The sequence below is a fragment of the Erpetoichthys calabaricus genome, chromosome 6 (assembly GCF_900747795.2).
Source record: "Erpetoichthys calabaricus chromosome 6, fErpCal1.3, whole genome shotgun sequence".
Taxonomy (NCBI): Eukaryota; Metazoa; Chordata; class Cladistia; order Polypteriformes; family Polypteridae; genus Erpetoichthys; species Erpetoichthys calabaricus.
This window is the reverse complement of record NC_041399.2, coordinates 84,319,252-84,332,278: the sequence shown is the minus strand read 5'-3', so window position 1 is coordinate 84,332,278 and position 13,027 is coordinate 84,319,252. Positions and strand designations below refer to the sequence as shown.

At 37.8% G+C, this 13,027-nt stretch overlaps 1 protein-coding gene across 1 annotated transcript in view; it reads left to right on the top strand.

Annotated features, from left to right (window-relative positions):
• Window positions 1-13,027, top strand: part of nfx1 (nuclear transcription factor, X-box binding 1) — a 77,131-nt gene that overhangs the window by 4,018 nt on the left and 60,086 nt on the right. The window contains exons 2-3 of the mRNA XM_028803792.2: window positions 1,296-2,273; window positions 2,660-2,821. Coding sequence (XP_028659625.1) covers window positions 1,296-2,273; window positions 2,660-2,821 — 1,140 coding nt within the window. The remainder of the gene's footprint in view (window positions 1-1,295; window positions 2,274-2,659; window positions 2,822-13,027) is intronic.

Sequence of the window (13,027 nt, the reverse complement as noted above, 5' to 3'; positions counted from 1 at the left end):
TAATGGGGTTTATTGATAAGGGGGATGATACAGGTGGGGAACTTCCGGTCTTAGTGCAGAAAGGATTGTCTGCAATTTACAATTAGCAAAGCCAAGTAAATGGTTATTGACTTTCTCTGTACCAAAGAACCTCTATGTCCGATCACTTTTCACAGAATGGATGTAAAAGTGGTGCACTTCAACAAGTATTTGGGGGTCCACATCAATGACAGATTGACTGGTCCCATAACACAGAGGAACAGTATAAGGAAGGACAGTGCAAGATCTTTTTTTCTGTGTAAACTGTGTTCCTTTAATGTGGGTAGTGACCTCCTATAACATTTCTGCAACTCTGCGATGGCCAGTGTGATTTTCTACACTGTGGTGTGCATGGCTAGTAACATCACTTCAAGATTCTGCTGAATCAACAAGCTAGTTGAAAGGGCAGGCTCAGTCATGGTGCTACTGGAGCTCCTTTATACTAACTGCAATATGCCTGTATAATGCCTCACTGTGATTGTGACTGTCAAGTCAAAAATGTTTTTGTTTTTCTTCAATTTTAATCATTCTGCTATGTGTTCAGACCATTGTATGGGTATTTTAATCTATTTGTCTATTGAGCGTCTGTTTAAAAAAAAAAAAAAAAAAAAAATTCTCTCTGGGGACATAAAGGTCTGACCATCTAAGTGTGCATATTATGATATAAATGTTGCAGATAACTTCATATAATAGCAATATGCAAGTAAAATAAATATACATATTATGCCAAATGAATATGTAGATCGAATCCTGTTAAGGCAAAGTTGATGAATTTTAATAGTGCATAAGATTTGCTCTTCTAGAATAACCAATTAATTTTAAAAGGAATTGGTGATAAATAATATTATTATTTTGAATCAACACAAAATCATCCTTCTGTTGTGTTGTTGCATCCGCTTCCACACAGCAGGTGACATGAAGATTATACATAGGAAGTAAAATACCAGTCAGGCACTAGTGTTTAACTCAGTAGATGTCAAGAATGACAGAAAAATTCATATACTGTATTTGTTTGCATTTTCTTAAGGTAGAATCCTTGCACTGTAAATGTTGAACAAAATCATGTATTGGTTAATTATGTAAGAAGTGCTGAAAGATGTTTTCTTACATTAATGTTTATTTACATATGCAATAAGCATTAGGCATTTTTAAATTATCTTTGTGGTATAGATTGCCAACATACCCACACCCATTCCAAACATTGTATAAAGAGATATAAACATACTGCTAAAAATAAAATATTCTACGTGTCTATTACATTTGTTTTTCTTTATTAGATGACCTGGAGCTAAATCCAGAAGCGGCAGACTTTGTTCCTGGGGAAAGACAACCCCACTTCCAACAAAGGAGAAGCTGGAGAAGACCAGACTTTAACAGAAATCGAAATAGTCAGTATGCAGCTGCTCGGCAGCAGCATTTCAATCGGGTGTTTTATACTGAAGATACAGCACTTGAAAAGGGTCAGCATCTTGACAGAGACAAGTATTCTTCTCAGGCACTTTTAGATATTCAGAAATCTGGAAGCAGTCATAGCTTTCAAAGCCAACGACGACATAAAGCAAGAAACACTGCATCTAGCCCAGTAGACCATGTCAACTCTTTGAACAGAAGCCAGATACAAGCTGCCTCTGAGAAAGTTGACAAAGATGGACTAAACTGGAGAACAGGAAACTCTGAACTCCATGACTTCACAAATGATTTGGTACATGAAGATTCAAGAGACTTCCGACTTAAAAAGTCAAGAAAATTCAGCTGTGAGCCAAGAATGGCTCCAAGTGAAAGGAGAGAGCAAGTGTATTATAGAGACAATGGAGAACACTTAAATGAGATGAAAAGTGAAACATCACAAAAGCAAGATTCCATGGTTATAGTCAAGACTGCTGAGAGAAGAGATCAAAGGTCTTACGAGAGTATGCCTAAACACTCTTATTACAGCAATAAACGAAAAACCCAAGTGCCCCAAAAGCATTGGCATCAGACTAAAGATGAGTTATATCCTGAAAGTGTTGAAGAGTCTTGCAAAGAAGACAAACACAAGAACATTTCTTTTGAAGATCAACAGCCAAGAGTTTTGACAATTCCTGATAAGACAAATGAAGTTGACAACAGACCACAGAGAAGAAGCAGTGTAGAAAAAGGATATCCACGGGCAATGTTGCTTCATGATCATGGACCAAAAAAATATTTTAACGCCAGTAGAAAACCTTTCTATAAGAAACAAGTGGATGTTCCCAAAAACAAAGAAACGCAGACTGGTAAGAAAGCATCCAAGGTTTTCTTTGTTGTTCTTTGACAGTACTGTGCCAAAGTTATGACTCAGGTATTTTTTCTTTAAAAATAAATGTGACGGTCTGGGCTGCTAATTTAGGAATGTGAAACATTCCATTTAAGACTTGTTTACTTAGTTAATTTTGGCATTTTTTACATTAATGATAAACTACAAAGGAGAAAATAGCAGGGTTGTAAATTATATGATTTTATATAGAAGTAACAAATTAGCATAATGTAGAAAACTCAGTTGTATTATTTATGATATTTAAGTGTTTTGTTTTACATAAATTATATTCTAAAATTCAATAGGTATATAATACATGCATTATTATATATAATTTTTATTATTATTTTATCCTCCTTCGTGTAGGATGCCTTATTGAGCAGCTGACTGAGGAAAAATATGAGTGTATGGTCTGCTGTGAAATCATTCATGTGAAAGCACCAGTGTGGAGCTGCCAAAGCTGCTATCATGTCTTTCATCTGTACTGTATTAAAAAATGGGCACGATCGCCTGCATCTCAGGCTGAGGGTAGGTGTTTCACAGCACTGAAAAATTAAAAAATGGTAATAACGTTAATTTCACAGACTTGAGTTTTGTGACAGATTAAATATGACATATAAATTATAACAAGTTTTACTTTTATTGTAGATACTTTTATGTATGGTGGCTTGAAATGGCAGGGTACAAACTGTACAGTTGTTTTATTTTTAACAACTAGAACACAGGCATGTTACTATTGGTGAGCTCCCCCGAGACTGAACCAGCAACATTAATTAAACCTTGTGGTCTGAAGTCCGATGTCTTAGATTCAGTAACACATAATATGTAGATTTTGTTTGTACTGTGTCATGAAACAAACTTTTATATAGTGCCCTTTTTGTCAGAAAATGTGAAGTAAGGCTATTGCTTGACGATGTTTTCGCGTAGACAGTACTTTGTAAAACTTACCATTTTGTTTGTAGGTAAATTTATGGCTTTTTTGATTACAGGTATTTAATAGTAGGAGAGTGTTGGCTCTGATTGGTTCAGCTGTTCTGTTAATTGGAGTAACTGGGCAACATTCAGGATAATTTTTTTCCCTGTTGCTTAAAGTAATAATAAGGTCTAGATAATCATTATCTTAGAAATTCACATATCATCTTAAAACTATTACAACACTGGTTAACTTAAAATTCATAGCTGTGGATAAAACCTTTCATTTTTTGTAATGAAACCAAATGACAAACTGATGTGAAATGCCTTCACCATTTCTTAACACTATAATTGATGGAACTATTGTACTGATTTTGAAAACTTCAAGATTTTTGTTTTTTTTTCTAGGAAAGAGTTTAAAAGATCAGACAACTCTCTGTTTAGGTATTGTACTTTGTACTGGTAAACATTGTTTACCTCCAAATTCCTATAAGTCATGCATCGGTCATTACATTAATTCACTGACTATTACACAGACTGTAGTATTGCATGGTTATGAAATGTCCCAGTGAAGTTCTTAACCATTTGCAAAACCCCCAGAGTAGGTTTTCATTGTTTTTAATTCCATGTTTTTTCTCATTATACAATCCCTGGCAATATCTTAGAGGATATTCATTCAGCTGTTTTAATCAGTTGGGAAAAAAAAAATCACAGATATAAGCTGAACATTCTGGCATTGTAAAACATACTCAAAAAATTAAATAAAATTGTTGTAATTAATGGCACATTTTTTGTTCAGACCAAGTAGAGGAAAAAATGATGGATTAACTGAACGTTGAGGAAAAAATTACGGAATCATTAACCCAAAACAATTACATTTAGTACCTTGTTGTACCTCCTCTGGCTTTTATGACGGCTTGAATTCTTTGAGGCATGGACTTGACTGATGAAAAACAATATTCTTAATCAGTTACAACTTTCTTGTATAGCAGTTGACAGCTCAACTTCGCAGTATGAAGCCTTGTCATTGACTTCACCCAACCCCCCAATTTACTAGTATAAATTTTCAATCGGACTGAGATTTAGACTGTTTGCTGGCCATGTCATTGAGTTGATATGCCTTTCCTGAAGAAAAGTTTCAACGTTGTTTGCTCTGTGGCAAGATGCCTTATCATTGTGAAAAATTATGTCATCATCACCAAACCTACTTTTGATTAATGGAATGAGAAAAGTGTCCAAAATTTCAATGTAAACCTGTGCATTTACTGTAGAGGTAATGAATGCCATCTCCCCATGTCCTTTACCAGATAGGCAATCCCATATCAACAATGAGTGGAAATTTGCTTGTTTTCTTCAGGCAGTCATCTTTATGTTTCGTTGGAACGCCACCAAACAAACGTTCCAGCATCATCCCTTTGCCCAATGCAGATTTGATATTCATCACTGAATATTACTTTCATCCAATTATCCACAGCCCATGACTTCTTTTTAATCCACTGTAACCTTGTTTTCTTCTGTTTATGTGTTAATGATGGTTTATGTGTGTTTTTTCTGTATGTAAATCCCATTTTCTTCAGCCGATTTCTTGCAGTTCAGTCACAAGCATTGACTCCTTTTTCTCCCCATTTGTTTTTTATTTCTTTTGTTGTGCATTTTCTGTTTTGCAGGCACTTTGCTTTGAGGTTTCTGTCTTAACGCTTCAATGTCTTCCATGGTATACTTGTATGTTCCCTTTTTCTAGCTTTCCCATTTTGTTTGTACTTGCTCCAAATTTTAGACACAGCTGACTGGGAACAACCACTATCTTTTGCAACACTCCATGTTGAACTACCTTTTTGAAGGAGTTTTATAATCCTTTTCATTGTTTCAACTAACAGCTCTCTTTTTGGGACCATTCCTGTAAATGAGCCAGATACAAAAAACTCATTAATGTCTGTAAGGACTCTCCTTTAACTGTAGACCAATAGGCCTATTTAGACTTGTGCAGGTGGTTGTTTTAGAAATGAAAATTACCAGGTGATTTCAAATTTTTTTCCTCATTGTTGAGTGATTGCATAATTTTTTCCTGCACTTGGTCTGATCAAAAAATTTCACATTAGTTACAACAATTTCATGTAATTTTTGTGAGGTATGTTTTTCAGTGCTAGAATTTTCAACTGTTAACCTCTTAGTGTTGCATTTTATTCCAAAAAAACATGTATTATACTCAATAGTGTAATAATGAAAGAAATAATTATGATAATGATGAATAAAAATAATATGTAATGAATAATAATAACAGTAATCATATTACTAATCATGCCAAAACAGTATATAATCTGAAAATGAGTTGTTTTTGTGGTGAATCTTAAAGCACGGTGAAATACACAACCCAACGTCACATTCAGGAAAATAATTGCATACAGTAATCCCTCCTCCATCGCGGGGGTTGCATTCCAGACCCCCCCCCCCCGAAAGGTGAAAATCTGCGAAGTAGAAAACATATGTTTATATGGTTATTTTTATATTGTCATGCTTGGGTCACAGATTTGCACAGAAACACAGGAGGTTGTAGAGAGACAGGAACGTTATTCAAACACTGCAAACAAACATTTGTCTCTTTTTCAAAAGTTTAAACTGTGCTCCATGACAAGACAGAGATGACAGTTCCGTCTCACAATTAAAAGAATGCAAACATATCTTCCTCTTCAAAGTAGTGCGTGTCAGGAGCAGAGACTGTCAGAAAGAGAGAGGAAAGCAAACAAATCAATAGGGCTGTTTGGCTTTTAAGTATGCGAAGCACCGCGGCACAAAGCAGTTACAATGAAGGCAGCAGCTCACACCCCCTCCGTCAGGAGCAGAGAGAGAGAGAGACAGAGAAAAACAAACAATCAAAAATCAATACGTGCCCTTCGAGATTTTAAGTATGTGAAGCACCGTGCAGCATGTCGCTTCAGGAAGCAGCTGCACAGAAGGTAGCAACGTGAAGATAATCTTTCAGCATTTTTAGACGAGCGTCCGTATCGTCTAGGTGTGCGAACAGCCCCCCTGCTCAATCCCCCTACGTCAGGATCAGAGAAAGTCAGCGCAAGAGAGAGAGAGAGAAAAGTAAGTTGGGTAGCTTCTCAGCCATCTGCCAATAGCGTCCCTTGTATGAAATCAACTGGGCAAACCAACTGAGGAAGCATGTAGCAGAAATTAAAAGACCCATTGTCCGCAGAAATCCGCGAACCAGCAAAAAATCCGCGATATATATTTAAATATGCTTACATATAAAATCCACGATAGAGTGAAGCCGCGAAAGGCGAAGCGCGATATAGCGAGGGATTACTGTATTTCTTTTCGGATTTCCATTCCAGAGTTATCCGTTTTTGAAAGGTGCACTGCATAGGTGCTAGTTGGATCCTGTCTTTTTTCTGTTGGAGATATATAATCAATAAAGTGTCTACCAATAAGGTACTCTGGATTGATCCGTGATGTGTTGGGTTGACCACATCTCTTTAGCGGTAGTGTGGACAGTGGATGTGCAGCAATGATTTGTTCTACAAGCTGGCATGTAAAGTTTCTATGAGATACAGTTTTGCCATCTTCTTGTTTGTATAAGACAAATGCATTCCAAATGCACTGTTGTTCCACTAGATGACAAAATATCTTTTTGTAATATTTCTTTTGTTGCCTCTGTATAGCGGGATAGAAAGTCAATTCTTGATCAGCATGATCTATGCTGCTCATCGTGCTATTGTAGTCAACTACAGCACAAAGATTCATAGCCTGCTTGTTACCTTTTGCCTGTACAGTGACTATAGCTGCATTATGTACAGTGCTAAGAAGTCAAACATCTTTGTTGTTTTCCCATTTCAGCACAAGCACTTTACCCGTTTGCCGAGCTTCTACCACACCTGCCTTTAATTAAGCTTTGCCAAAGTCATCAGGTATGCTGCAATGGTAGGGAAACACTATTCATGTACATCAGTCTTTCTTTGCAGCAAGATGTCAAATGGCACTGGCGAAGTATAAAAATTGTCCATGGTTACACAGTAACTTTGATCCAGCAGAGCATCTATCAAAGTCAGCACCAATGACTTAGCAATGCCGTACTGATTTTATTTTGGATCAAACATTGTCCCTTTCCGTGTGTACAGAACTGATTTCCAAATGTTCTCTGTTTTAGGTTAAACAATTGTAAAACTTTGCCAGATCTTGCTCTTTTTGATGTGATGTACTGTATCGGTGGCAGTCTTTCCTTATAAGCCATGAGACTTTCATCAATGCTGACTTCACGGTCCTGAAATTTTGCTACAGTGGCCTGGTATATCTCCCATATTTTCCCAAGTTGGTAAATTGCAGATATTTCATAATTAATGAAAACTTACAGTGAGACGTAATTTCTCCAAAGAATGGTGTTGCCAAAATATTGTTCTTGGACCAGTATCATTGCTGCTCAGGTTTTGCTACAAGCCCTTGCAATATCAGTAAGCCTAAAAAGGCTCAGATATCATTAGCAGTTACTGGTTCCAATCTTTTTGAATGGAAAAACTGCTTAGGTGTACAGTTATTTGCCGATACTGTTCAGCATAACTATTTGTCTCGACAACAATTCTGTCGATTGCAGGATTAACTTCAGGTTAGTGAGTGGATCTTGGCTGTGGTTTATTTGAAGCAGGTACAGCAGTCAGCCTGATGTGGTTGGGGTGTCACTTTTGGATTCATCTTAATCAATTTTGGGCTCACTGTTTCAGTTTCACCATCTGATGACAGATTCACTTCCTCATCACTGCTGATGAGAAGCTCTTCAACATCCTGTATCACTAGCAAGAGCATGCAGCACCTGGGTTGCTGAAAAACGTTTCTTATGAGACGCCATTATTACGGAGGGTATTACTGATCACACTTATAGGTGAGAGGAGAAGACACACCTTTGCCCATGTGATGCTCAGACATAATGCTTATGCAAGATTCACCTATAACGTTGCCCGAGTAATGCTCTCGACTTGTGCTGACAGCACTTTTACAGCCCTAGTGATTCTCAGTTCTAATGCTTACGCAAGATGCATCTGTACAGTTTCCCGAGTGACACTCTGGACCAACGCTTTTAATACAGTTTTTGCAGCCTGAGTAACGCTCAGGTGTAATGCTAAGGAGGTTAAATAAAATAGTTTAATGTTATATCTGTGATTTGTTTTTTGCAACAAAGTAAAAAAGATAAATGAACATCCTCCAAGAGTAGTAATTCCATATTTTTGCCAGGGTTGTACCATATTTGTTTTTGATAAAGTAATAATCATTATATACTTGTTTGTTTTTTTCTTGTATTTGTTTATCCATTATTTCATTCTTTACTGAAACTCATTTCATTTCTATAACTTGATGCAAGCCATCATGACAGATGTAAGTACAGGGTTAAAACCAATCCTGGATGGGATATGACTTCGAGCACAGTCACACACACATACCCAAAGGGCTAATTCAGAGTCATTCATTGTGTTTTTGAGACATGCATAATACAAATTTAAAATCCAGAGAAGACCCATGTAAACTAAGAGAGAATGTACAAACTCCAAGCAGAGACTGCCTGGGCCAAATTAGCAACTGAAGACTGAAGCAGCAGTGTTAACCATTGCATTACTATTCACCTATTTATTTTCTGGAGTTCTAATGATGTTGAATCTTAATCCATTCATTTTCAAAACCTGCTTAATTCAACACAGGATTGCAGGGAGCCAGAGTGTAATTTGACAGCATGGTTTATAAGGCTGGACTCTACACTAGATGCCAGTTAGTCATAGGACATACAGATGAGCAGTTTAAAATCAGTGTAAATATTGTTATCCATCCATCCATCCATTACTTTTCTGATTCTGCATAGCCCAACACATGGTTTCAAGGCAACATTGTGCAAAAGATATAAACTAACCTTGAATGAGACATACTGCATTATCAGATATCATCCTACAGAATCCCACACAAATTTACATCAGCCTAATTCAGATTTCCTTGGAATGTGGAAGGTAACTAGAGTAGCTGGAAAAATCTTGCTTACATAGGGGAGAATGTGCAAATTTTCCATAGACAGTGGCTTGATTCAGTTTCACTTTAAGTCCCTGTATTTAATCTTGCAGCAGCACAAGCTATTGTGCAGCCCTAATTAACTAATGCACATCTTCTGTCTTGTTTGTTTTTGTAGTGTTACATGATACTTTAGTAAATTCCATGTAGAGGTTTGGATTATCACAGGAATCCTGCAAGAGCCAATAGGAAAACCTGAAGTATGGATGCTTATGCAACAAGCAGAGTTTAGCTAGAGAGCAATATACAGTACACAACAATACAGTAGATAGATAGATAGATAGATAGATAGATAGATAGATAGATAGATAGATAGATACTTTATTAATCCCGATGGGAAATTCACATATATAACATTTACAGTACTAAATTATTCAGTGACAATAGCCATTTTCATTTCGCAGGTAAATAACACTCATTTGGCATTCTAAACAGATTGGTTTGCTTGCATAATATACCTGGCTTTGAACACTCCATTCCACATCTAGGCTGTCAATTTAATTAAAAGAAGTGATGAGGTCATAAACAAAGTAGAACCAAACACACTTTGCACTAACTGAAATGCTAATATGAAGCCCAGACAAAATCACACATGATTGCTTAAACATGCTAATAGTAGTCATTATTTTATTTTTCCCCAGCTAAGCAGCTTTTTGGTTCTAGAAGCCAGTAGACATTAAGTCACTGTTCATCTCACTTTTATATAAATTGAGGCATTGTGAGTCTTGTGAATTTCCCATTGGGATTAATAAAGTATCTATCTATCTATCTATCTATCTATTCATATCTCTCAAATTAAGTAACTGAATGTACTTAATGTTTCATTGTAATGATCTTTAGGTATTTAGTCCTCATTGTATTTTTTTTTTTTGGCACACAATTTTATTCACAGCAATCGTAAAATTCTCTAAAATGATTTTGGGTGAGGAGTTTGCATGTTCTCCCCGTGTCTGAGTGGGTTTCCTCCGGGCGCTCCGGTTTCCTCCCACAGTCCAAAGACATGCAGGTTAGGTGGATTGGCGATTCTAAATTGGCCCTAGTGTGTGCTTGGTGTGTGGGTGTGTTTGTGTGTGTCCTGCGGTGGGTTGGCACCCTGCCCAGGATTGGTTCCCTGCCTTGTGCCCTGTGTTGGCTGGGATTGGCTCCAGCAGACCCCCGTGACCCTGTGTTCGGATTCAGCGGGTTGGAAAATGGATGGATGGATGGATTTTGGGTGATTACCAGGGGCCTCATGTATAAACGGTGCGTACGCACAGAAATGTTGCGTACAAACGTTTCCAAGCTCAAATCGCGATGTATAAAACCTAAACTTGGCGTAAAGCCACACACATTTCCACGGTACCTCATACCCTGGCGTATGCAATTTCTCCGCTCGGTTTTGCAGACTGGCGGCACCCAGCGTCAAAGCAGTGCTACTGTTCCTGTGTGGTTACCCTTTCTTTCTTAGACCCACATTCCTGACGCAGCTTTATAAATACACTGAAATTAACTGCATATTGTTTATTAGTGTAGTGCATCTGATTGTAATTAACCTGTAGCAATATACAGGTGCTGGTCATAAAATTAGAATATCATGACAAAGTTGATATATTTCAGTAATTCCATTCAAAAAGTGAAACGTGTATATTAGATTCATTTATTACACACAGACTGATGTATTTCAAATGTTTCTTTTAATGTTGATGATTATAACTGACAACTAATGAAAGTCCCAAATTCAGTATCTCGGAAAATTAGAATATCAATTGAGACCAATGCAAAAAAAGGATTTTTAGAAATGTTGGCCAACTGAAAGGTATGAACATGAAAAGTATGAGCATGTACAGCACTCAATATTTAATTGGGGCTCCTTTGGCCTGGATTACTGCAGCAATGCGGCGTGGCATGGAGTCGATCAGTCTGTGGCACTGCTCAGGTGTTATGAGAGCCCATGTTGCTCTGATAGTGGCCTTCAGCTCTTCTGAATTGTTGGGTCTGCGTATTGCATCTTCCTCTTCACAATACCCCATAGATTTTCTATGGGGTTAAGGTCAGGCGAGTTTGCTGGCCAATCAAGAACAGGGATACCATGGTCCTTAAACCAGGTACTGGTAGCTTTGGCACTGTGTACAGGTGCCAGGTCTACTGTTGGAAAATGAAATCTACATCTCCATAAAGTTCGTCAGCAGCAGGAAGCATGAAGTGCTCTAAAACTTCCTGGTAGACGGCTGCGTTGACCTTGGACCTCAGAAAACACAATGGACCAACACCAGCAGATGACATGGCAGCCCAAACCATCACTGACTGTGGAAACTTTACACTGGACCTCACGCAACGTGGATTCTGTGCCTCTTCTCTCTTCCTCCAGACTCTGGGACCTTGATTTCGAAAGGAAATGCAAAATTTACTTTCATCAGAGAACATAACTTTGGACCACTCAGCAGCAGTCCAGTCCGTTTTGTCTTTAGCCCAGGCGAGACGCTTCTGACGCTGTCTCTTGTTCAAGAGTGGCTTGACACAAGGAATGCGACAGCTGAAACCCATGTCTTGCATACGTCTGTGCGTGGTGGTTCTTGAAGCACTGACTCCAGCTGCAGTCCACTCTTTGTGAATGTCCCCCACATTTTTGAATGGGTTTTGTTTCACAATCCTCTCCAGGGTGCGGTTATCCCTATTGCTTGTACACTTTTTTCTACCACATCTTGTCCTTCCCTTCGCCTCTCTATTAATGTGCTTGGACACAGAGCTCTGTGAACAGCCAGCCTCTTTAGCAATAACCTTTTGTGTCTTGCCCTCCTTGTGCAAGGTGTCAGTGGTCGTCTTTTGGACAACTGTCAAGTCAGCTGTCTTCCCCATGATTGTGTAGCCTACAGAACTAGACTGAGAGACCATTTAAAGGCTTTTGCAGGTGTTTTGAGTTAATTAGCTGATTAGAGTGTGGCACCAGGTGTCTTCAATATTGAACCTTTTCACAATATTCTAATTTTCTGAGATACTGAATATGGGACTTTCATTAGTTGTCAGTTATAATCATCAACATTAAAAGAAATAAACATTTGAAATACATCAGTCTGTGTGTAATGAATGAATCTAATATACAAGTTTCACTTTTTGAATGGAATTACTAAAATAAATCAACTTTGTCATGATATTCTAATTTTATGACCAGCACCTGTAATGGTCCAGGGAATAGCCATAGTATTCCAAATACCATAACTGCTTTAGCGTTGTTACACTCACTGCATCTTCTTCTTTCAGCTGCTCCCGTTAAGGGTTGCCAAAGCGGATCATCTTTTTCCATATTACTCTCACTGCACCACTCGGAGTATTTATATCACTGTATCTGAGTGGGGAATCACAGCAGCAGCTGATCGGAAAGAGAATTATCGGTATACAGTTTCAAGCAAACACTACCTCAGCCATAGCAAAACACGTCAAAGCCTTTCCTGTACAGACCTCGTGTTTCAGAAACAGTTTCATCCCAAGAACTATAAACGCACTCAATCAGTCCATCAAGTGCTCCTTGTAGAACTGTTTGTACTTATAAGTACAATTACCCCACTGTAAACTTGCACTACAGTTATAATATTACACAACCTGCGCCACTTTATAAAGCGCGTATGATGACAATATATTTTTTAAGATGAAATGCAGCAAAGTATGTTGCTTATAATATACAGATAAAACTTTAACTTCATTTAAATAATCTGTATTGTTAATAATTAAACATGTGAGGACACGGTGCCGCAGCGCTAGCTAGTTCATGGATAGCTCCTGCCTTGCGCTGTATTATTGCTG